The sequence below is a fragment of the Rhea americana genome, unplaced genomic scaffold, assembly GCF_003343005.1.
Source record: "Rhea americana isolate MKP2758 unplaced genomic scaffold, rheAme1 scaffold_111, whole genome shotgun sequence".
NCBI lineage: Eukaryota > Metazoa > Chordata > Aves > Rheiformes > Rheidae > Rhea > Rhea americana.
The window spans coordinates 1,065,778-1,089,062 of record NW_028185162.1 but is presented as its reverse complement, the minus strand read 5'-3'; the positions used below and the strand labels follow the sequence as shown (position 1 = coordinate 1,089,062).

Below are 23,285 nucleotides of genomic sequence, written 5' to 3'. Positions count from 1 at the left end.
AGGGTAAAAGTCATAATTGATTAAAAAAAAAAAAAAAAAACAGAGATACCTCTGAGCATTGACAGTTATGAAATTTAAATTAAATATTTGTCTTAATTTTTAATTCTCTGTCCGCTTAAATATTTATACAATAAAACTGTATGTTAAAAACAAGTAAGTAAAACAATGAAGCATGCGTACGTAATTTCTGGTGGCACCAGCAGCAGTATTTCAGCAGTATTAAGGCTGCTCAAAAAAATGCCAAAACGCTCATACAATTAAGTCCAAAACTTTTAATACATTCAACACAGGACTCTGTTCTATCACCCTATTTTCTATAAAGAGGTCTTAGTTCACAGAAATCCTCATTTCCAGACAAAAGGACATTTTCCTCAGCAACTCATTTCATACCACAAATAAGTTTAAAAAGTTCTAGCCAATCGAGGCAGAATAAGAAAAATTTTCTGCCAAGTTATTTGCTGTCCTTCAAGTCCTTCAATTAACAATAACACTGCAGTAACATATTGATCTCTTTACAACATCCAAGAGGGAAAAAAACCCAACCAGTTACCAAGTTGTCTTCAATGTTTTAGTAAGCAACAAATTAATTTTCTCAAGCACCCTATTCTTCCAATACATGTTCCAATGACCCTGAATGACACTTGTACATTTGCTTTCTACATAAACAATTATTCTCAGTGAAGTACACAGTAATTTCCCCTTTCCTATGGAAACTTCAAAGTGAGTAATCACAGACTTCTGAAAATCTGCGGGAAACTATTGTTTCAGAGAAGGAGGAGCTGAATCACCTTTTCCGTGCTGCGCTTTCATCAGGCAGTCTCCAATGAGCTGGATGCACTGATGTTGCAGAACTCTGGCATGACTGAGGACCTGCGAATCTAGTTGCTCTCCTTCTACTTCTTCCCCATTTGCCAGATCTGCACTGTAGAGAGTCAAAGCTGCAAACAGCAGCCAGGAATAGTTGTGGACATATGGTTGGATGAGCCTCTGTCGATCACTGATTCGAATGGTCACCATTGGGTACACTGTGATGCTGTGAGTGGGCAAGTGACTGAAAGAAGAAGGTATTGACAGTTTTGAAACACCGCTGCTTTCTTGATAAGAAAAGTTGTTAAAGTAACGCAAGACACATTTTTAGGAAACTATGAGAAACAGAACATATGTGTCAGAATTTCAAACTGTGGACCTTCAAGTGGTGTAAACTGTCAGAATCTCACTGACATCAGTAGCGCTCACTCAAAGAGAACTTGAACTGTCAAGAGAACACCTCCTCAAGGAATACAGCTTATGAAGATCTGTGTCAAACATACACTGCAACCTACATTGTCTAATCACAGCGTTGTGTTCCTTTATTCTATCCCATCATTCAGGGCAAATAAATCTCCTCCTGCAGCTTTCACAGCMATAGTTAGGAAACACTTGCAACCAAGTAATTTCAGAACTTGGGTGAGGTTTCCAAGCTACAGAAACATTTGTTGAACCAGGCCTATATTTGCTCTTTCCTCTAAGGACACCAATTATATGTTCTGATGTCAGGCACAACCTTGCAAGAAGTGACATGAGAATGACTGCACTTAGTTGCCAATYAACACTTTTAAAGCAAGAGAAGTAGAAGCACAAAATCACGTATTTAATACCTGTCAGAGTACTTTTTTGCAGAATAGCATCCATAACAAAGGTCAAAGTCATCGCACACATTACAGTTCATTCGCCGACCTATGATAACTCCTTGACAGTGATCACAGGCATACTCCACATTAACCATTTCATGGTCATCCTCATGACCTTCAGGTTTAACTCCACCTGTAAAGAAATTTTTGTAAAATTCCACTGATAATCATTTTTGATAAAGGATCTTTAAGTTCAGAGTCAGGTTAGAAAAATATAAAAAGCTCAACATTTCAAAAAYGTGCAAAAGAAAAGTCTTTCCTTTTGTTTTATGTACAATTTATGAGAGACTATTTTGCCTTCAGATGTAGGGTTTTGAGKTTTTTTTTCCTTAGTTCTTACCAAGGAAACAAGTTTTACACAGATCCATGTCATTACACTGCAGACAGCGGTAGCGGTGCCATGGTGCAATTTCATCACAGCCATCGCAGGATATGTCCACATTTAACAGGTCACAGTAACGAGCAACAAACATGTGCATCTAGAACAACAAACGGACACACTTATTTCCTGACTTTAAGAAAGCCTAGTTCTAGAGAGAAAGCAGAACACTCGCACCATAACAAAAGGATGCACATTTTTAAATCATTTTAGACTTTTGAAGGCTTACATGGAGCCAGGGATCCAACTCATGAAAAATCTGTGGAAGCCAGATGCCCTTCTCTTCTTTTTGCTTTTAAAAATCTCCTATTTAATCCTTCTGCAAATAAATAAGCAAATCACCTTTCTCTGCTTCTCTGGGTCAGCTTGAGCTATCTTTTCATACCAGGTCTCAAACATCACATCCTGACACTCATCCATCCACTCACAGTTTTGCTTGTAGTCTGCAATTTCATCTTCTTCACTCCACTGACTAAAAGAAAAGCAAGCTCAAAATGAAGTTTGAATGCAATAAGGTTTCCCACTAACATAACTTGGAATGCTTTTCTAATTACTATTATTTAAACAAGCTGTTATAACATAAAAATCAGATTGCAAGAATTCCAGTTCACTTGATTAACAAATGACTGTGTAATAACCTATGTAATGAGCATAATGAAAAACCAGAAAAAAAATCACATTTACAAAACCACTTTTGGTAACTCCGGCAGAATAGACGAGAAATTCTGAAAGGTTATTTCCTGCTGTATTTGTTCACATGTAAGAGGAACAAGCATTATTTAACAGCTTCATGTTGCATTTTTATAAATTTCATGTTTAGCAAGACAAAGAACAGTATTATCTGCCTTGTACAATGCTAAACAAGTGAAGCATTCCAGCAATAACCAGTTTAAAGATCAAATTTTAATAATTTTTGCACTAGTTACTCTGAAAAAAACCAACCCCAAATACTTAAATTAAGCACTTAGATACTTGCCAAAGTTTTGATTTAAGTGTCAACAATAAAAAGTTCAGAACTCATTCTTCATAAAATATATACACACACATACACACACATATTTATATGTGTGTGCGTGTACGTACACACATACACACAGACATCAATAGTGGATCCCACATGAAAGTCGCATTCTTCCTGACTTACCAGATCACACTGTCATGAATACTTATGTTTTCTTGTGATGTGGTCATAAGAAGATGTGGCAACTGAATCTCAACAAAGAAGGAAAGATCACTTGGTTCCCAACCCATATCCAAAAGATGAAGGAGAGCTGTCTGCACGCAAGATAAGGCAGGAAGCAATGATCTAAATAGAAAACAAGAAAATACGACATCTCTAAGCCAGAATTGCGTATTTGGGGCTGGGGAGAACATTACTGTACTGATTTCAAGGCTTTACTTTGCAGTAAATTAACTTTGTGGCAGAACCTCAGGTTTACTCATACATAAACTTACATGACTTAGAAAGACCGACCAACCTTACTGTACTCGGGCTATAGTACATACTCTCTCTCTCCTGAATCTTTAAGATGCCATCTTTGGTTCAAACTGTGTTGGCTATGCTTCTTCCTATCTCCTCTCTATAGTAAACTTTTTTCTTGATATTTGTAGGAACTTTCTCTAAAAACTTGCCATGATCAGTTGAAACTGGCCAAAGGACTCAGAAGTTACTAGCAGGCAGACAGACATCATAGACACAAAGTCTCCTTTCTGTAGGACACCTGGCTGGAAATCCTAACAGTTCTAACCAAAACATTATCAAAACATGAGCTTTTAATGTTACAGCATGGTGGTAGAATTGTGATATTAYGGTTTTATTACACTTGCCAAAACACTGTATAACAAATTTACTATTCATACTGTTCTAGTATTAAGCTTTAGAAATATACTGTAGAACTATAACTATAAAAAGTGATGTTGTCAAAGTTTCAACATTAATAAATTTATTGAACTTTCCTGCATAGTAACAATAAAAAGGTAATCTGGTGTTTTAGATCACAAACAAGATCAAGATACCTTACTTAGTTCTGTAAACAATACCGAGCATGGTTCTAGCTCTTAATTGAGACATCAAACAATAAATGAGAGGGGAAGAGGTGACAAAAAACAGATAAAAAAATCTCACGTTACCTAGGTAAGCAGTGTACTGTACCTGTCATTAAYGGTACTAAATCCCTTCACAGAATTTACCAGGAACAAAACAAGCTGATAGTAGGACTCTCGAATCTGTTTGTGTAGCTCAGCACCACAGCCTTCCAAGTTTCCAAAGTAGCTAAAAATTAAAAAGTCAGTTTAGCAGTCTGGAATTCACTGCTTCATTTTAGTAGCATGCTTCATGCAAGTATTACAAAGGGACAGCATTGTAAATGCTTCCTGCAAGTGGAAATGATGTTAACTTTGTTTTAAGTGCAGCCTGTCACTTTCAAAGGAAAGAAAAGAATCCTGCATGAGGAATCAGAAATTAAGAAAGAAAACAGCAAAAAGAATCTTGTCATGGCAGTAGCAGAAGAACATTCTGCCAGCCCTTAAAGGAAGTAAGTATACCGAGAGATGACCATAAAAAGCTTGGGACAGATGCAAAAACTTGGACCAGTGGGAAAGCAACCAGCAGACCTCAGACCGCACTGTCCAAACACGTACCAGAAATCAGACCTAAATTCCTATGAACCAGAACACATAGCATTAGCTACTGCTTTGAGGTAGTGCTTTCTAGATCCTAGAAAATCTGATAAAACTTCCAAATTATTTTTCCTTACTCAGAATAACAATTGCATACGCATGTAACTCATGACTTCCCCTCCAACTTTTGTGTTAATGCCCTGGAACCAGTACCTAGCTAATATTAGTACAAACTGACTGGCTTGCATGTCCATCCCTTTAGCCTCTGGACATACTAACCAATAAAATGTATGACACACTAAATAAAACCCATCTTTTACAGGTATCACATYCAAAGTTATCAACATTTACGATCAAGCAAATGCTTAACTAACAATATATATATCATGTACCATTCTCAGAAGCTACTTCTATCGCCATACATGTAAATATCTTAATTTATAAGAGTTCACAGAAGTGATAAAAACGCAATGGAGATAAAGAAGTAACTCCATGTTCCACAGGAGTTAGATTAYTATAGCTTTAATTGGTAAGAAACACAAGACAAAGTAAAATAGTAACTGAGGACCCACCAATCTTTTTGAGCTTGCTGTGATCCAGGCAGAATGGTAAAGGCTTTTCTTTGTATCTAAATCATTACTCAACTGCACAACACCTACTGGCATGAACATCCGCACAACTAAGTCCCACTTGAAAAGGATTTTTTTTTAAATGTCACATGCAAGGTATGAATACTAGCTTTAATATTAATCTTCACGATTTTTTTTTCTACATACAGCTAAAAAAAAATTACTTTCTACTACTTTAAGTTTAAATGGTTGGGACAACAAAAGGGCCCAGACATACGATATCATGTGGCTGAGACTTGTCTAGGTAATTACTTACTTCGTAAAATCTTTCTGGCAGGCTAGAAGTTCTAAGAGAAAAAGTACACAGGGTGGATGAAAACAGTGTGGTTGCCCAAGTGAGTCTAGGCACTGGCGGACTGTCTTGAGTACTTCCATGATACTCTGTCCTTGGGACTTTCTCAAGGCAAGGACCTTTAAAACACTAAGGAAAGCAAAAACCATCTATGAGGACTTTAAAACATTGTGCTTAAAATAACTCAAACTAGAATTTAGGAAGTCCTTGGCTAGTTAAACAACAGTTTGCTATCTACACTTTCAAATGCAGCAGCCTTATATTACAGTAGTGATTTATTACAAAAATATTCATTTTAACAACAGCTGTAGTGAGTGATAAAGCTGACATTGGATTCCAGGCCTTCCTGTACCGGTCTAAGTTTTAGAGATTAAAAAAGACACCTGAGAATTGGAAGTACCTCCTTCAATTTACATTCTCAGAGCGTCAAGTAATTTAATGATAGAGATGTAACTATTCTAGCTTTGTTATCAAGGACTTCCAATACCGATCAACCATGCCTTACCTGTATGCAGATAGGAAGCAACATGCTTCTGTAACAGATTTCAGGAAACAAGACAAGAAACAYGCTGAAGTTCCATCTGATCTAAGCAAGTCAAATGAAATAATACTTTCTACAAGCCTGAACGYGGTTGTGAACTACTGAAGTTTGATACTTAGATCTGACACTCATTTAGGTACAAACTGTTTTTCAATGCTATCTTGCGGCTAGAATATGTTTTATTGCAACTGAAGAGGTCTGAACACAGTTTTCTGTATTTTATAATTGACATTTTYAATTTGCTTACCTTTCATATGTAAGTGATTGATCCTTAATGAAATCTAAGATGCTTTTCAATATAGGATATTTCTCTTTCACAGTAGGCACAGCTTTTGGCTCTTCCACTGATCTAAAAGACAGCAGCCTTAGTCTTCCACGGCTGAACTGAGATTTTCGCGTAGGAGTGGAAGGAGGTGATGATACATCTTCTTGCTGTGATACTATGTTTTCAGCAGGTTTACAATGAAATGCAGATGCTTCTTCTGTTTGGATGGGGTCTGGAATKTGTTTAATCTTGGTATCAGATTCTGTCATTTGGTGCCCATCCTTAGAAACAGGATGGGCTACTCCATTGGAAGACAACGAGCCTGCTGCCTGGAAGTCCGTTTCCACAATGGAACCTGTCCTTTGGCATTTATTGCTGACATACTGCTGAATATCATCAGTATCTCGGGCTTCCAGGTTGTCTGATACAAAACCTTTTGTCTTTGCTCTTACAGGCAAAAAATCCAGCAACAAAAGGCTCTTCTGCATACAAAGTTTTGCTGCAGTATAAAAAWTGAAAGAGTTACAACCATGACAGCAGAACATCCAATTTGCCACCTTCCACTTAGGAAGAAACTAGTTTATCTTGTTTCTTATGAGCAAAGAGAGCTAGAAAATACTGGGTTTTTTAGGATAATGAGCATGATGCTACCAGTTATTTAATTCTCAATCTCCAAATATTAAATCTGAATACTCTGAGCCATACAAAGGACAGAACACACGTCAATGAGAACACATTTTACTCCAATAACAATTCACTRTTTAACAAATAATTGTGACAACTAGCACCTACAAGAATAGGTAAACATAAATAAGGAATTAAGGAATCAGGTGATTCAAATAAGTCACTCCTGAAGGGATCTTTTCACACACTATTTTCTGGAAATAATAGCAAGACACAGTCCCAGATAGTTCATGTTATGTACACTAATTTCTTTTTTAAGGCGTTTTAAAAAAWTTTCTAATTTACTTTTTACAGCTAAAATAACATAACAACCAAGATTTGCAAGTGATGCTTACTAAATCACCTGAAACGCTTCCACATTTGGAAAGAAAACACTTACCAAGAGTTTCTGGGTTCACCTCACTTGTTTCTGTGTTCTGCTTCTCCTCAGTATCATTTCCCCTACCCATGAGGGATTTCTGCTTCATTTCTAACTGTAGATAGGATGTTAAAATAGTTAAAATACAATTCTCCCTGTACATCCATAAAGCAAGGCAATATGGAGACAATGATAACTATTTTCTGGTGCAGAGTAAAACATCCAGTAGTATRAAAGAGCAGTACCTAAACATTTGTTAGAGCAGATTACACAGTTTTGTACTGAAATGCTTGAGATTTGTAGGCTGAGCCCCTTCCCTGCCATGCAACAGGATRTGCATCAGCCCTATAAAAACATCAAAAAATCCTTCCTTTCTACCTTCCTTCCCTTCTACCTCCCCATCAAATAGGAAAGATGGGCATCTAGTCATGGAATAAGATTCTGCAAAAGCATCATCTAACTGGAAAGTACGGCCAGATACTGTCCCCAGTGGAGATGCATCCACYGTGTAACCAGAATGCAAACCTCACCTGTCATGCAACGGGTACAATTCAGTTACTCATGGTAATATGCATGCGCACTCACTGTATTGCCAGGCGCGTACTCATGGTGCAGGGAACCCTTGCAGGTAAGGGGAGGGAGGAGATCACAATATACTAGAACAATGATTTTGGCCTGCCCAAAAGTAGCAGCAAGAGGACCACAGAGCGACTCAGTTGTTCTAGAGTAGAAGGCCCCAGAGTTGTAACCACTCGCTTAGAATCTCCTGCAGATTAGCGAAAGTGAAATGAAGTTTGCCTCTCCTCAGCTGCAAGTAATGACAAAGGCACCTCTCACCAGTTCGTGAGCTAATGACACTGACTCTTGACACAACCCTTATGTTTCAAGGAAAATTATGTGCAAAGAACATATCCTGAATGGTAGCCAGTTACTCGCTTGACAAAAAAAGTGATTACTGCCTTTTCTGTTAGTGCTGAAGAACTGAGAATGATGTTTAAGACACATTTCTTCCTACATGATGCCTCAAAGATCTCCAACTGCTGGACAGGAATTTACAATACACATTCTTGCTGAAAAATAGCACAATTTTGATTTCAACTCAAATTCTGTCCTAAATACTCAGAATCACATATTTGGGGTGGTAGGAGGGGAGAGTAGCATAAGATAAATGTTTAAGTTCAAAGCTTAGAACTGAATATACCTTTCTTCTAAATGGAAAACATCTGACCTAGAATCACTGAGGGAAAATAGATTTTCCCACTACTCCTTAACATTGCATTGTAAAATATTAAGATAGATGACATTAATAGATACTCTCCTGAATGATCTTACCATCCATATTCTAATTGAATCAGCCAGGGAATACACTTGTGCAAACTCATCATTCAAAGGCACCTTGCCTCCACTGTTGACTGAAAACAAGAGAAAGAAGAGACCTGTTTATTTACTGCTCCATTTTAACACAACTTGACTACTTAACTAAAATTATGTTAGAGACTTTCTTTCATCTCTCATTGAATACTTGGAATTACGCCTGTAAGAAAAATAGGGAATAAAAACTGCCAAGTTCTGTATGCCTTAAATAAATTAACTGTACCTCAACAGAGCTATTTGCAAAGTTAAATTATGAATATCTTCCTCATCTCTTCCAAAAATTGATGCCTGAAGCCAAGAAAAAGAAAAACCTCTCCCAAACATCCAAATATTACTAATGCAAACTGGTATCAGAACAGATCAACAAATGCTCAGAATTAACTTAAAGCTGTATCAAGTTATCAAGAATTTTTTTCATTTTGTTTTATGTTATGAGCTTCTGGAAGAGACTTCCAAAAGTCAAATTACAATAATTAAAGACATGACAAAAGAGTTTCTATCAAATTTAGCCTAAAAGTGACTATCAAGAAAAAGATGCTTCTGTTCAGGGTCTTCCCTTCTTCTATTATTTTGCTTTACAGCACCACTTGCACATATTTAAGAAGGCACAGGTCAGTAAGTGTCCTAAAATTATAGTCTGCCTGAGGAAGACTAAGACAGATGAAGCTATTAACATAATAGTAGGATGGATATCTCATCCAGTCATTAATATATTCCAGAGCTAAATCAGTTTTCAATCTTACTCAACAAATTATATCAACCATCAGACAGCGAAAAATGACTAAAGGCAATAAGCAATAACTGCTTTAGTCATCAAGTCAGTCTTTACGTCAGTCATTTCTGTGCATAATTTTATAGCTCAGAATGTATGTTTAGCTTCAAAATTGTGACAAAGTGAAGGCTCTTAACTTTTCCTACAATGAAACTGTCTAAAACTAAATRCGCTTTATTATTCAATACTTGGAACATATCGATAAGCTTAATGGCAGGTTGGTATAAATTAAAACAGGGCTGTTCATTTTACTTGCCGAGAAAATATACACTGTAATACAAAGAACATTATGCAAGTTAAAAGCAGAATACTGCCTTTTATTTACAAAAAACAAAAAATCCCTAACACTTTTGAGGATGCTAAGATAATTTTCCACAGTATAATATTTTTGGAGGCAATTCAGACCTCCTCCCTAAGAAAATTTTAAAACCTACATAAGTTGGTGATGACTTTTTAGAGTTCTAATGAGAGTGGAAAATAATTTAAGACTAGCTAGTTACCAGGAACCACATTCTTTTGAATTAGAACACCAGAAGAAATCACCACTTCTCTGGCATCTTTAGATTAAGGTTCAGCCAATAGATTGTATTAGTGTTTGAAAAGAGCTCTGAAGATAAAAGCATACAATAATAAATATAAATGTAAGTTATTTTCATTATACTCCAGTAATAAGGCCTGCTTAGTCTGCCTAAACCATGACTGTAGTTTATCAGTATGTTCTTTATACCAGGTGAAATATCTTTTTTAAAAAAATCCTTACACTAAATTGACTTTCCAAGGTTTGTAACTCAACTATAATACAGTCTCTTACACTCTTTAAGCCTTCATTATTAAGATAGCCACTAATATTAGAGTTACCATATTTTTGAAGCTTCTCATATAAATCTGGAGTGAGATACACCAAAGCAGCAAACGTTGAGTTCACAGCTTGATCAACAGTAGAACCAGCAACTATATCTGTCTTTGGGGTCTGTTTTTTACATGCCTGTATAAGTCCTTTGAAAAGTTCAGATTTTTGCCCACAGAAATCCTGGGCAGGATCTGATTTTGCGAAGTCAATGAGAAAGTTACGGCAGTCATCTGGGTGAGAGCTTCTAGTCTGGAAAGAACGTTAGAACATATTTACTTTAATATTAACTCAAAAATTGTTGCAGTTTGTTTCTACAATTAAGTCAACTTTACATCTTCTGCAGTTAAAATGGAAACCAATAAAAGGGCAAAAAATAACAGTTTCACACTTCCTTGACATTTAAATTAAACAACGCAAAAGATGGCAACTGCAGTTCAGCAGCCTACCTTTAATTAATTTACCAACTAATTAAGTCTGAATGAAACTTTGTTATAGATAGTGATTTCACGCCAATGGAAGGAAAAAAAAGTGGCTTAAATACCTCTTTTTTATCCTGGTGCAGTTTACTGATTTGACTTGCTCCCACGATTGCCTCAGGACACATCTGATGCCTGAAGACAGGTTTCCACAAAGGAGAATTAAGAACTGATGTTACTTTCAGGGGAGGCAAATCTGTTTCACTACCTAGTTCTGCAAGAAATTGAGAACACATATTTCAATTACAAAATGTTTTTGTTTATTTTAAAGGGTAATGAAAATAAGAGAGCATGCTAAAAAAATCCAGTGCAAAAAAAAATAAAACAAATAAATTGGGCAAAATAATTTAGTAACACCCTCTTTAATTGCCTGTTGCACAAACAATTGATGTRTCCTTCCCTTAATGATAGTAACAATATCTTGCACTATAGTGACAACRCATTACATTATACAATGGCTGTACTCATAATGATAGACGTTTCCAAAACAATTTACAAGACGGTTGAAAAGCTTTTCTTCTCCTACTAAAGACCTAATAATTTGCCACATATAAAGATGCATATATTAACAAAATAGTAAAATGATCTGATAAGAACTCTTCAGCTAGTTTCCTAACTTCATACATAAGCAGCTGCATGATTTTCTAAGATGAGTATTGACTATCTTACCAAGAACTCTTTAACCATGTTTAATTTCTCCAAAGCACTAAATAAATTTAGATTTAGCAAGTTAATGAGAAGTGTTCTGGTTCTGAAATCCTAAAAGATAAACATTCTATCTATACATATTTTTATGGCACTCATCTCACTAACATTTTGCATTTTTCCTGTCTTCAGTGGCCCAAATCTTAAGTGTACTTTACTTCTGGAATTAGCCAAACTAAATTTGTGAATTCACTAGGTAGGTCTAAGGTTTCTAATGTGCCTAAGGGTTTGGAATGGTAAGATTTCTGGCAAGAGGAACATCTCCCCACACATACCAAAAGTGCTTACTATACCGCAGGAGTCTCCAGAGTACAAGTACATAACAGAATGGCTAAATCAGCAGAACTGCATAAGTACAAATCAGCACTAAATGCTCACATGAAACATTTTAAATCACCACAACTTGCATTCTAAGCTTGGTATTTTTTTTCCCAGTTTGCTGCCTACATGTTCATACCACCTGTATGTGGCAGATCATAGCATTAGAAAACAATTTTAAAAGAAAAAAGAACAGGAGCTTGGGCATATTCATATATTACTTCATAAATATAATTGAACTTAGTATGATTCCTTCCAAACATCTGTCTTTTCCTAGTATCGGCTTCTCAATATTAGAAAAATCACAGTGATCCCTGTGACATGCCCAGAGTCTAACAGAACAGCAGTCAGGCTTGTGGCACAGAGGCCCAAACAACGGGTACAGCCCAAAGACCAAAATTTATTTATTAACTTCCATCTTCAGACAAGTAAGGCATACTAATGGAACTCAAAACAAAGTTCTTGTACCTCATGTTTATGTGGCTCCTCAACCACTGGAGCAGTGAAGTGCACTCACCTCGTAGAGATTTCAGTGCCATGCTCCGGGAAGCCAAGCGCCCCATCAACCGGGATACGAGAAGCTGTAAATCCAAGCCCCAAGAAACGGCAACATCTGGGAGGCCATAAGCAGTGACGGAAAACTTGTAGCCCCACTCATTATTACTGCTGTCAGAGTGAAAGAGAAACTGCAGCCGTGGGCCAGCCTTAAAGGTCACTTTCTACAGAGCAACAAAACAGTCATTTTGCCAAATGTACACGACAAGAAGACGTTTCAGGGTAATGAATTTCCTTCAGCAACTGTGGTTTTTCAATGTTATGTTTTCTCAATAATGGGCCTAATTTCCCCACCAGGTGAATGAGAAACCCATAGTTCTAAGCAGCTAAGATTTCTATTCAAAAGCTTAATGAGAAATTTTGTAGACAATTGAGCCTTTGAAGATGGAGCCATAGAGCAATAGGTAAACATCCCACTTGAGCAAGTGTCACTGAAAAACTGGAGTGGTCACAGCAAGCACTAAACTTGTCTCAAGATGTATAAAATTAGGGGGGCAGAGCATCAGGGAAGTGTCACCCATGTAGCTGCCTGCAGGTAAACATGATTATTGCTTTTCATTTTGGCTGACTGTTCCTTTGATAACAAGGACAGAGAGGGATTCTTCAGTCATTCATTCCTTTTACTTGCACCACTGCAGGCCTGCAGACTTTTTTTTTCCACTCCTCCCCACTCCCAACTTTACAGTTTAAAAACACACATAAAAGGAACAAGGCATTTTCAGACAATATAAACCATAAGCATTTCCTAAAATTAGATATAACAAAACTTGGTCCAGAATTTTAAAGGTGCTCACCTTAGGCCACTTCTCAGTGCCAACCTTTGTATCATAGCGAGTTTTTGCACCTCTGGCATCAGTAAACTCCAGGTAATCATACCTGTGAAAATTGCAGTTTGTTACTTCCAAATTTATTTCTCAAACACTGAGGGAAAATGTCTGCTTTTGGATTTCCACAAGTGCTGCATTTCAGACTCCAAGTACCCCACCACATCGGAACCACAGCCACATGGTTTCATGTCACTGCTAAGAAATGTACTTCATACTTCAGTGCAATAGTGCCAGCAAGCATTTTCCTGCAGAATTTCTTTAAGCCTTTAGAATTGGTAATAGGTGCTAAATTTAACATCCAGCATATGACTTAAGGAAACAGTAGCCTGATACATTAGCAGGAGAGACCAAAGCAGTAGTTATGCCTAAAGAGGACGAAATAAATACCACAAGCATAACTGTAGTAGTCACAACAACATTACAAAACAGATCAAGGGCAAAGATAGTAAAATTCATACAAAGAGTATGTCTGTGCATTTGTCAAGCAACGTGGCCTTCAGCATGAGACRTTCAAGAAAATTATTCAAAATAACACATTCTGTGGTAAGTAGGATAATGAAGAAAATGAAAGGACACGCTTGGAGAGAAGGAAGCATTCCTCACACAGTGAAACATAACTTGCCACTCTGCAAATAGTTACTAGAATCTAACATGGCAAAAGGTTAAATTACCTTCTTTCAGTTTCACATTTTTCATCAAATTCCACTTCAAAGTAAGTCGCCCCATGACAAAGGAAGACTGAGACCTCATGGCAATTATTTTCATAGTTGTGAGGAGACTCCATTGTCCATGTTCGCAGCACTACAGGCTGCTCTTGCTGCCAGCTTTCCATTTCCACCTGTTTAATGAAAATGCACTCCTCAGATACAAACATAGAGCATTCAGAGAAGACTACAACATTTGAGTTTTATATCTATACATGGGTGAACTATGTAAGTTGCCAGTTGTACATACAGGGTGGCACGTAAGTGGTTACAGCTTTGATTTTCACCTAAGCTAGGCATAAAGACACCYTTGACATTTGGGAAAGAAAGAAGCACTTCTAAAGCACAATTTGCCTAGTCTAATGGGGAAGAGACAGTCTCACCCCAGAGGTGGCTAYGACTCTCCGACGATTACAAAAGGGAGTCTGGAGGACTAGTGCAGATTTAAACAACTACACTGCAGACATCTGAAATGAGATAAGGCATACACTGTCCTTCTATTTGCATCACCACAAGAAATGAAACAAAACATGTTAAGCATAAGCTATTTTAAATTTATTTTCCTCCTTCATTCTCTGAATGCCTCCTCCTACCTTTCTTCTAGGCATCTCACTCCAGTTGCACTTTCTGATCACCTCACTCATCTCTTTCTGTATCCAAATATTTCCAGTTCTTCACTTAATGYTTCATTACACATCCCATACTCAGTAGTTTTCCAGTTTCTTTCAAATGTTCAACAACTGAACAACCTGAGTTTCCTATACCTTTCTTGCAATTTTCCTTTTGTTTCACTGTACTTAACATCACTTTATTATGTTTTGTAAAGCACTGCGTAATTTTGCAGTGCAGTTAATACATTAATAATTAATAATTAATACTTTTTCATATGCATATAAGAATACATTTTTAGACCACTTGGAAGAATTGGCAGGAGTTCCAATCAAGCAAAATGCTCCACAGTATTAACAAAATTCTAAAGAAGTACATGTTCACACAAGAACGATCAGAGAGTGAAAGACAGAATTCAGAAGTATACAGGAAATCTCAGGTTGGAACTGTCTGCCTGTATCTTTAGTTACCTTATGAGGTTCAGTACAAAGGTTTTTCAGTGGTTCTATCAAAGTGCTGAATCCCTGCAACAGGGTACAGTATGGAATGTCTAAAGTGCAAAAATCCAACAAGAAGATCACCTAAGAGAAAAAACACACAGTTTTCATTACAACACGTGTAAACGTAACAATGCTACTGGGGAATAGTACAAAATCCCAACGTTCACTTACCAGCTGACGAGTTGCCATAGCAAAGACAGAGTTACTTATTTTTTCTACTATTGTTTTGCCACTATACTGAGATAAAAGTGACTGCAAAATCGTTCTGATATTTGACAGGAACTGGCCCACATCTAAAGAGAAAAAAAACCCTTAATAGCCACCTTAATTTAGTACCGCAACCTGCTTTATCAAACACTATTAAGTGTATGGTGATGTGCACAACAGGAAAGACATCTGCTGCCCTAAGGAAGTGATGTTCAAGAGTGAAAACAGTTCAGAGAAGTTTTCTTTGATATTTCTATTGTGAGAAACAAGACATGCTTGTTAACAAAATTAAAAGAAAAAATACCAATCAAATAAAAGAACTCAATAGAATCAGCCGTAGTTTAACCAAGCACTCTAAGACTGATAATCTCAGTGCAGTGTACCCAGCTGCCTCCCTCCATAACTAAGAAATGCAGCTTACGTAACAAGCAAGGCTAGTAGTTTTTAAGCTATAGGCTTTGACTATTTCTAAATGCAATACAGTATCACAAAATAAATACGAAGTAACTTTACATAAATTTCCAGACATATCGTCATTAATATTTGGCCTAATTAGTTATTTAATACTGAGCTGTTTAATATTGTTTTAAGAAAAATATTGCTTTAGTGAAACACATCTTAGAAGTGTCTAGCTGAAGAACATTCCTTTCTTCTTCCTACCATAGACATCTGGGAAAATATATACAATCCACACAGAAGTGAATCAAAATAACGGGCATTTAAAAAAACCAARATGCTCAGATGTAAGTCTGTAACTGTACTTTTTTCAGTATTTGAGCCCCATAACTTACTGAAATGTTTTTCAAGGATTACCTCAACACACAATTTCAGTCATATTGGTATTTTTAAATTGCTTGATATGCCTATAAATTCCTTCTGAGACACATTTGAAATGTTATGATAGTTATAAGGCAAATTATCTGATAGTAAACCCTTACTAAACTGCTATTTGCAAAATCATATTTTAAAGTCCTATATTACATCGTATTTAATTGTGTATTCAGTCTTAGCACTTACAGTTTTTAAGTATTTCTACAGCAAGATCCTTGGCTGAATTATCGCTACCCTTAAGTTGCAGGTAGCACCAGGAAAGGAGGCTACCCTGAACAGACCAGAATAAGGAAGACAAGACTGTTCCACTCTCTTGCTGTGCAACATCCAGCATCATCATTTCACACTGAAAAATAAAAGAATACAGCGAACGGATAATCTCTTCTGCTGCAGACTGACACACATTAAGCAGCAAGTAAAGCATGACAGTACTTAACATCCTCCTCCAAAATTAAATGCAATTGTAGCATATAACATCATGAAGTAACATGCTTTAATAAATCCCAATTTTAAGTAGCTATGCTACATTTAAGTTAGAGTTCTAAGCACATTTTTTTTTTTTTTTTACTTTTGATAAAAGACCCTCCTCCTCCATTTACACCTCCCTTAGTAGTATGACAGATTCTAACCTCCCAATATGGGATGACTGCTTCTGTTTATGTTCATAGAGTTAACAGGTTGCCATGGATTCTCTTTAATGCTATGGAAAAAAATCCCCATCTCCTACATTACTTACCCTACCATTACGAAATAGGAATATTAAAAATATTTATATTGGTAGGAAAATGTAATACCACAGACATGAACAGCTTTACTCAGGAAAGGAACACTGGTTTCTTTAGTGTGTATCCTAGGCATGCAGCGTGTGTTCGAATACACACAAAAATGACAGCAGAGAAGTGGGAAGAGGAACAGCGCACAGACAACTACCTCTCTTGCTGCCACTAGCAGAAGGGTGTCCATGACTGACAGCACTTCACTTATGTCAAAACCTGCAGAAACTCCTTTCTCTGGTAAGAGTAAGAGTCCGCTTGGATCTTGATCACTACAAAACAAAGATTATCTTAGTAACCAACAAAGTTCAAAATACAAAATTTAGTTATCTTGATGACAAATCTGTAGAGGTCCTACTGTATCATTACCATTAAAGTCAAAAGTGTTTGGTTCCAATGAATCCAAATGGAGAAAAAAAATAAATTAAAAAAAAAAAAAAACCACCACCACCACTGACAAACAATTATTTAAAAAGACAGCCCAGCAAAACTCCATGAGCAGTAGGCTGCCATTTCCAGAACACCTATTATCCTYGGTAATATTTTATATAGCCTTTCAGTTGATAAAGAACTTCAGCAGTAGTATTCTCCTACCTTAGGCAACGTCAGTTGGCTATTCTGTAGAATTATTTTCCAGAGGAATTACATTCATAAAAAGGATTAAATATGAATTTATTAACAAAAGCRGGGTATCAGATGTAATTTTCAGTATCAAGACCCCTTACCTGAAGTGGGTACACAATGATCTGAAGGCAAGATGTACAGATTGCTTATGTTCTTGCTCTGTGATGTTTTTCTAAAAAAGGAAGAAGATTTTTATGATATGTTCTATTTCTCTCCTCTTTGAGGAAGAATTATAAATTCCATGTAAAAACAAAACAAAACAAAAAAAARTGAGGGCGGAGAGAAGAAAGAATAACAAAAGTTTCGTTGATTACAGAAGGACCAGCATTTGCACAACCAAGAAATGATTTTAAGTAAACATTTTCATTAAAACATTAAAGATATTTCTTAAAACTCCATGAATGTAGAAGTTCAACTCCACTAAAACTGAGCAGTCAATCCTCCAGCAATGACTAAATGGTCATCATTTTATGACTTGCTAAAAAGAGGAATTTTAACGGCATTTTTCAATTAAACGATTTATTGAATTGCTTACTATTTTACCACAAATAATGATGCAACATCTCAGATTTTGTATTTTTAGTCTGAGATCAATATATCGATGAAGGAAATGTGTTTAGCAAGACCACAAAGAGATCCACATATAAAGGCAGTTAAAATGAAATGTGGAACTACTTAATTTTCAATATTTCTATAGGATTAGGAAAAACAGAAAAAGTAGAATTTAATTTTTAGAATAAGCTTTCACAGACTTCAAAACATAAGTATATATAAATATATATACACATATATATACACACACATACACACACACACACATATATATATATATATATATATATACACACACACACACATACACACACACACACACACACAAAAACCTCCTTCCATGCAATTCAGTCTCCTAATAGGTAGTTACATACAACCATAAGTACAAGGTAAAAGTGTAAGCAAGGCATAGTTGATCTAGAATCATTAAAAGCAAAGATGATAGGGAATCCCCCAAATATGTTTGCGTAGTACTTTAAGTATATAAAGATCTTGTGTGAAAGACATTTTCAGAGACTGATCCGATTTCAAACTATTCATTTTTGGTCATAAAGGCAGCATAGCCCCTTTTTCTTTCTATAACCTGGCGGGAGGGAAGCGGAGAGAGGCACTAAGAGGCAAAGAAATGAAAAGAAGACAGACAAAAAAGGTTCTTATTTTAATGGGGCTAAATATACAATATTTGACAATGAGAACTCTGATTTAGCCTCTTTTCTGCATAAAAAAATGCAACTGAACTCATGAAAGTGGGTACCGAACAATCATTTTCTCATTTCATCGTTTACCATCATAGCGAAGAGCTGCTGACGCCTGGTTTGTCTATCTGGGAAAAAGATTGCTGCTCCACTGAGTAATGTGTTCTTAACTTCTTGTTTTAGCATTTTCATTGGCATGAAGTTACTGTCCCCCATGTCCACTACTGCTCGGGGGGGGAAAAAAAAGATAAATTCAAATTAATACTCTAACTAATTTACCAGTGGCACAATTGAATTAAATGTGTTATTTTACAAATGTCTTTGCAAGCCTGTTATACACATAGAAAATGAGGGGAACCATTTTCACTTCTAGCAGAAAAGATCTTCCTAGGGATATATTTGTTCAAATGAGTAAATGAATTCCAGGAACATTAAGACTTGTCAACTAACCAAAGCTAATAAAGCTTTCAAAATGTAACTTGCTTATCTCTAGCTTGCTTTTCAGAAGACTTAGCTAATAAAAAAAAAAAAAAAAAAAAAAAAAAAGTACTTGAATAAAGAAGGTGAAATCCTACTTTCAATGAAATCTAAAGTGCAATTCATATTCTCTTCACTCGCTCTAAAAATTTCCCTGTGCTTCTGTAACAACTTACAGGCTCCTTGTAAGATGATTTATATGAAATATCTAAAATAAGTAAATCTCAGTAACATTACAGTTAAAGCATCACATTTTCAGCTGCTTCAGGCAGGTAACAGGTTCTAAAGAAATTCTTTATTGCAGCCACTTCTAGGCCGCATGTTGCCAAAGAAGTCTTTAAAACCACTTCAAAGGGTCAAGGAAAGTTTTGTTGTGATAGACTATTTAATACATATTGACCTGAAGAAGCAACAAAGGAACAGTAGCTGTTTTGGTCATTAGGAATAAAAATAGTTTCCAAAATTCTAACTACTGTAAAACACTTGTAAGCCAGAACAGACAAAGCAGTTAATATATTGAATGCAAAATACCTTCACACAAATGTTTGTAAAGCTCTTCTGCAGCTTCTGTATGACCAGGTGTTTTGCTCTGAGAAGTTTCTTGAGGTTTACCAGTTTTATTGTCTCCAGTAAGTACAGAAAAGCAGCTCTGGAGAAGCTGCAAAAGCACTGTTTGAGCAAAGATGCATTCTTCCCTTGGGCTATAAGAAAACATAAAACAGAAGTAAAAACTAGAAAAGGAGAAGCTCTTTTCTATCAAAAAACCCACTATGATAGAGTCACTATCTCAGATGAATAAAAGACATAAAAAACCTCTAACTACCAGGTAAACAGATCTGCAACTCAAGCTTCTACATAACATTATAGTTAAAAACCCATATGGCAAAAGTATGCAAATGTTATTTATGTAAATGATACAGTTTAGGAAGAAGAAACTGCTGCAACCAAACCAAGCATACTTTATTTATACATATACACACAGACTTGTGCTTTACCACACAGCAAAGATGTGACTTACTTTTGGTGAAGTTTATTATAAAAATTCCAGAACAGCTGCAAATCAAGGCCCGTGAAATCTAAAAAAGACTTGTATTTTAATCCACTCTCCTTCTGTTGAACCTTAAAGAGGTTAAGAAAATACAGGATTGAAAAAATTAACTCTATATATGACATATTTATAAGGAGTAGATCCCTGAGCACTGGGCTTAAGGCAGCCTATTTTCCCATAAAWTTGCAGCTAGCGAAAGTTCTTCCACCTGCTTAGATTTTCTGGTATCTAAATTTTACATTCATGCTGAAACCTTCCCMTTCACAAAGCACTCTCCTCTTTCCAAATGCCCTGTTCCTTTCCTCCACCCCTCCCAAAAAAGAGGCTTTACAATCTCTAGCTCTTTGCATAATGTGGTTGAAAGTAAGTAACTGGTTCAAAAATTATTGTGTAGATGCAACAGACAAAATAAAATGCACAGGGCTCAGAATCTGAAGTTCAAAGGCACTGAAGCATGAGCTATATGAACAAAACACGAACATATCCTCAGAAGTGACTGACATATATCAGTGCATACCAGCCGTACCACTTCACTGCACATCTCACCTTAGATACTGACATAATTATTTCAAAGAATAATTTTTTCCCCTCATAGAGTGGTACTATTAATTATTACTACTAGTTATTWGTAACACTTTGGCTTATCTATTCACAAGGCTATTAATTACTGTTAGTRTGATCTTATTGCTTCATAGCACAGCAAACATGCTTAAAAACAGCCAAGAAGTAAGAATACCAGGTCCTGTGCAAGCTGCTGGATGAAATGAAGTGTCTTCAGGAGAAGAGTTGTGCCACAAACTGTATCATCATCCATCTTCCTGCACTGCACGCAGTTCRTGCTCCTATTGGGTTCCTCTCGCATAGGCCGAAGATACCCAAGAACATTTAGGCCTTGGACTCCCAGCCGTTCTGCTGTGTCTTGCCTCGTGCATAAGAACTTTATCATTAAGTACTAGAAGGATACAAACAAAGCACAAGGTTTGGTTTTAAAAGTCAGTATAAACTAGGCTTTCATAAGATGCGAGTGCACAGATGTGCAGAGCAGGTGGGGATGAGCAAGGTTTATTGCCTGTCAGTCAGTCCCAGGCTCCTAAGATGCTAAGTCTGAGACTCAGACTAAGCTTGGCATCCTCACTTATATTCTTCCCATTTCCCCAAAGTTAYGGTGATGATTCTGTGAGCTCTACAGACAGCTGCAAAGTTAATTAATTATCATTCATTCTGTATGCTCTATTTCTTGTCTCTATAGCTACAGCATTTTTTCAGTTGAAAAAAACACCATCTGCATTTAAAAGCTAGCAGAAGATCACCAAGAAATACTTGCAACATACTTTTAGGCAACCTGTCCACAGTAAGATACAAAACTAGAAGTTGATGGGAACAGCAAATTCCACCATCCAAGAGTACTTATTAATTCCGTACACTCAGAAGTCTAAGGGACCAAGCATTACACAGAAACAGAAGAATCTCTTAGCAAGTAGTGAAAGTTTTGGAAAAATGCCAGTTGATTTAAAACTCTGCTGCAATTTCTGCTGATTTCCATGGTAGGAGAAAGGTTTGGGGAACTATGCAACAGCTGATTCCAGGAAAAAAAATACAGGGTATGAAAAACAAAACTCCCTACAAATCAAAATCCATGTTCTGTCACTCTTGAAATTGAGAGGTCCCATATTCCTCAGAGAATTCAATCTAACTCATGGAAATACTGAGTAACTGTTTGTTACTTGAAATAAGGGTTGTAGAATTTGGCCCTAAAAGACTAAATGCTGCAACAATGCAGCTGTTAATTGTTCCAGATATTAAAATACAGTAACAATTACATCAGCCTTTTTAGAAATATTTCTTCATCATAAAACCACTAACGCATGTATTAGCATAAAATTTTGCATTAATTTTGATCCCGAAGCACCATGTAACTGAAACACGTATACACACAGAAAAAGAATGAAACTCAGAGATCAAAAGTCAAATCATCCTTTTAAGGAGAAGGCCATTGACTTTTACCTCTACCCACAAGAGTTATCTGTGCATAAATGAAAATTATGTTTATTTCGCTTGCTATTACAATATAGCACAGAGATGACCCTTTGCTCATGGTGACGAGGCTAATGAATTCTTACGGTTTCTTACTTGGGAAACTCTGCATTGTTGCATTTTGACATCAACCTCATCCCATTCTTCTTCCACCTCAAACCAGCCAACAGGATCATCATCTCCCAAATCATCACACGAACAACTGCTTCTATGTATAAAAGAATTTAAYAAGTTTTTAAAGAAAATGTTTAAAGAAACTGCCAAGCTGCTGTTATGCTACTGAAGTATTTTTAGCACATTACGGCTGTAAAGATTAGAGATGAAACAGCTAAGAATATTTTAAATCATTTCATTAGTTTTAAGGAAATCTTTTTTTTAAGCCATGGACCTTAACCTCCCCTCATTCCTAAAGCAATTTAATAAAAGCTAATTATAAATAGTTATTGCTATCTGCTATCATAGATGTGCACCTGAAGTAGACAGTTTGTTTYGTTATATCCTTTTTTAAACAGGTCTTTAAATTGACAGGTTGAAAACAATAGCAGTATGCTTCTTCCATCATAAATATCAAATTAAGATTCAATAAAGTCAGACAGGTAGCCATTAAACGATGCATTACTTTTAAGTCATTTGGAGCATGTCTCAGTAGTTCAAGTGGCATTGCAAAAAGGTTTGGTATAACATTTACTTTTAATGTATCCATGACAAAAAGTCCACATATACCTGTTTTTCAAAAATTGCTTAAATTCACGTAACTTCCATTTGTCATAGCTTTCAAATCTTCTGAAATGTTCCTCTGCATGGAATTTTTCTGAAGAGCTATTATAGGCAAACACCAGCCCACACTGGGCCCCAATGGCACCTCTTCGAACCTAAAAGAACAAATCCAGAGTAATGTATGTAAAAGCTGACAATAA

At 36.3% G+C, this 23,285-nt stretch overlaps 1 protein-coding gene across 2 annotated transcripts in view; it reads right to left on the bottom strand.

Moving 5' to 3' along the window:
- ZZEF1 (zinc finger ZZ-type and EF-hand domain containing 1) overlaps positions 1 to 23,285 on the bottom strand; it is a 61,709-nt gene that overhangs the window by 22,201 nt on the left and 16,223 nt on the right. For both annotated transcript variants that reach the window (XM_085315068.1, XM_085315078.1), the window contains exons 11-36: positions 23,092 to 23,240; positions 22,465 to 22,576; positions 21,071 to 21,286; positions 20,305 to 20,405; positions 19,818 to 19,987; positions 18,900 to 19,033; positions 17,664 to 17,734; positions 17,096 to 17,210; positions 16,352 to 16,511; positions 15,299 to 15,420; positions 15,098 to 15,208; positions 13,986 to 14,152; positions 13,282 to 13,363; positions 12,450 to 12,651; positions 10,975 to 11,123; positions 10,442 to 10,682; positions 8,770 to 8,849; positions 7,459 to 7,552; positions 6,378 to 6,894; positions 5,554 to 5,718; positions 4,202 to 4,321; positions 3,194 to 3,355; positions 2,392 to 2,521; positions 2,011 to 2,149; positions 1,638 to 1,803; positions 789 to 1,051 (exon numbers count right to left, since the gene is read on the bottom strand). In XM_085315068.1, the coding sequence (XP_085171194.1) occupies positions 789 to 1,051; positions 1,638 to 1,803; positions 2,011 to 2,149; positions 2,392 to 2,521; positions 3,194 to 3,355; positions 4,202 to 4,321; positions 5,554 to 5,718; positions 6,378 to 6,894; positions 7,459 to 7,552; positions 8,770 to 8,849; positions 10,442 to 10,682; positions 10,975 to 11,123; positions 12,450 to 12,651; positions 13,282 to 13,363; positions 13,986 to 14,152; positions 15,098 to 15,208; positions 15,299 to 15,420; positions 16,352 to 16,511; positions 17,096 to 17,210; positions 17,664 to 17,734; positions 18,900 to 19,033; positions 19,818 to 19,987; positions 20,305 to 20,405; positions 21,071 to 21,286; positions 22,465 to 22,576; positions 23,092 to 23,240 (4,138 nt within the window). The remainder of the gene's footprint in view (positions 1 to 788; positions 1,052 to 1,637; positions 1,804 to 2,010; positions 2,150 to 2,391; positions 2,522 to 3,193; positions 3,356 to 4,201; positions 4,322 to 5,553; positions 5,719 to 6,377; positions 6,895 to 7,458; positions 7,553 to 8,769; positions 8,850 to 10,441; positions 10,683 to 10,974; positions 11,124 to 12,449; positions 12,652 to 13,281; positions 13,364 to 13,985; positions 14,153 to 15,097; positions 15,209 to 15,298; positions 15,421 to 16,351; positions 16,512 to 17,095; positions 17,211 to 17,663; positions 17,735 to 18,899; positions 19,034 to 19,817; positions 19,988 to 20,304; positions 20,406 to 21,070; positions 21,287 to 22,464; positions 22,577 to 23,091; positions 23,241 to 23,285) is intronic.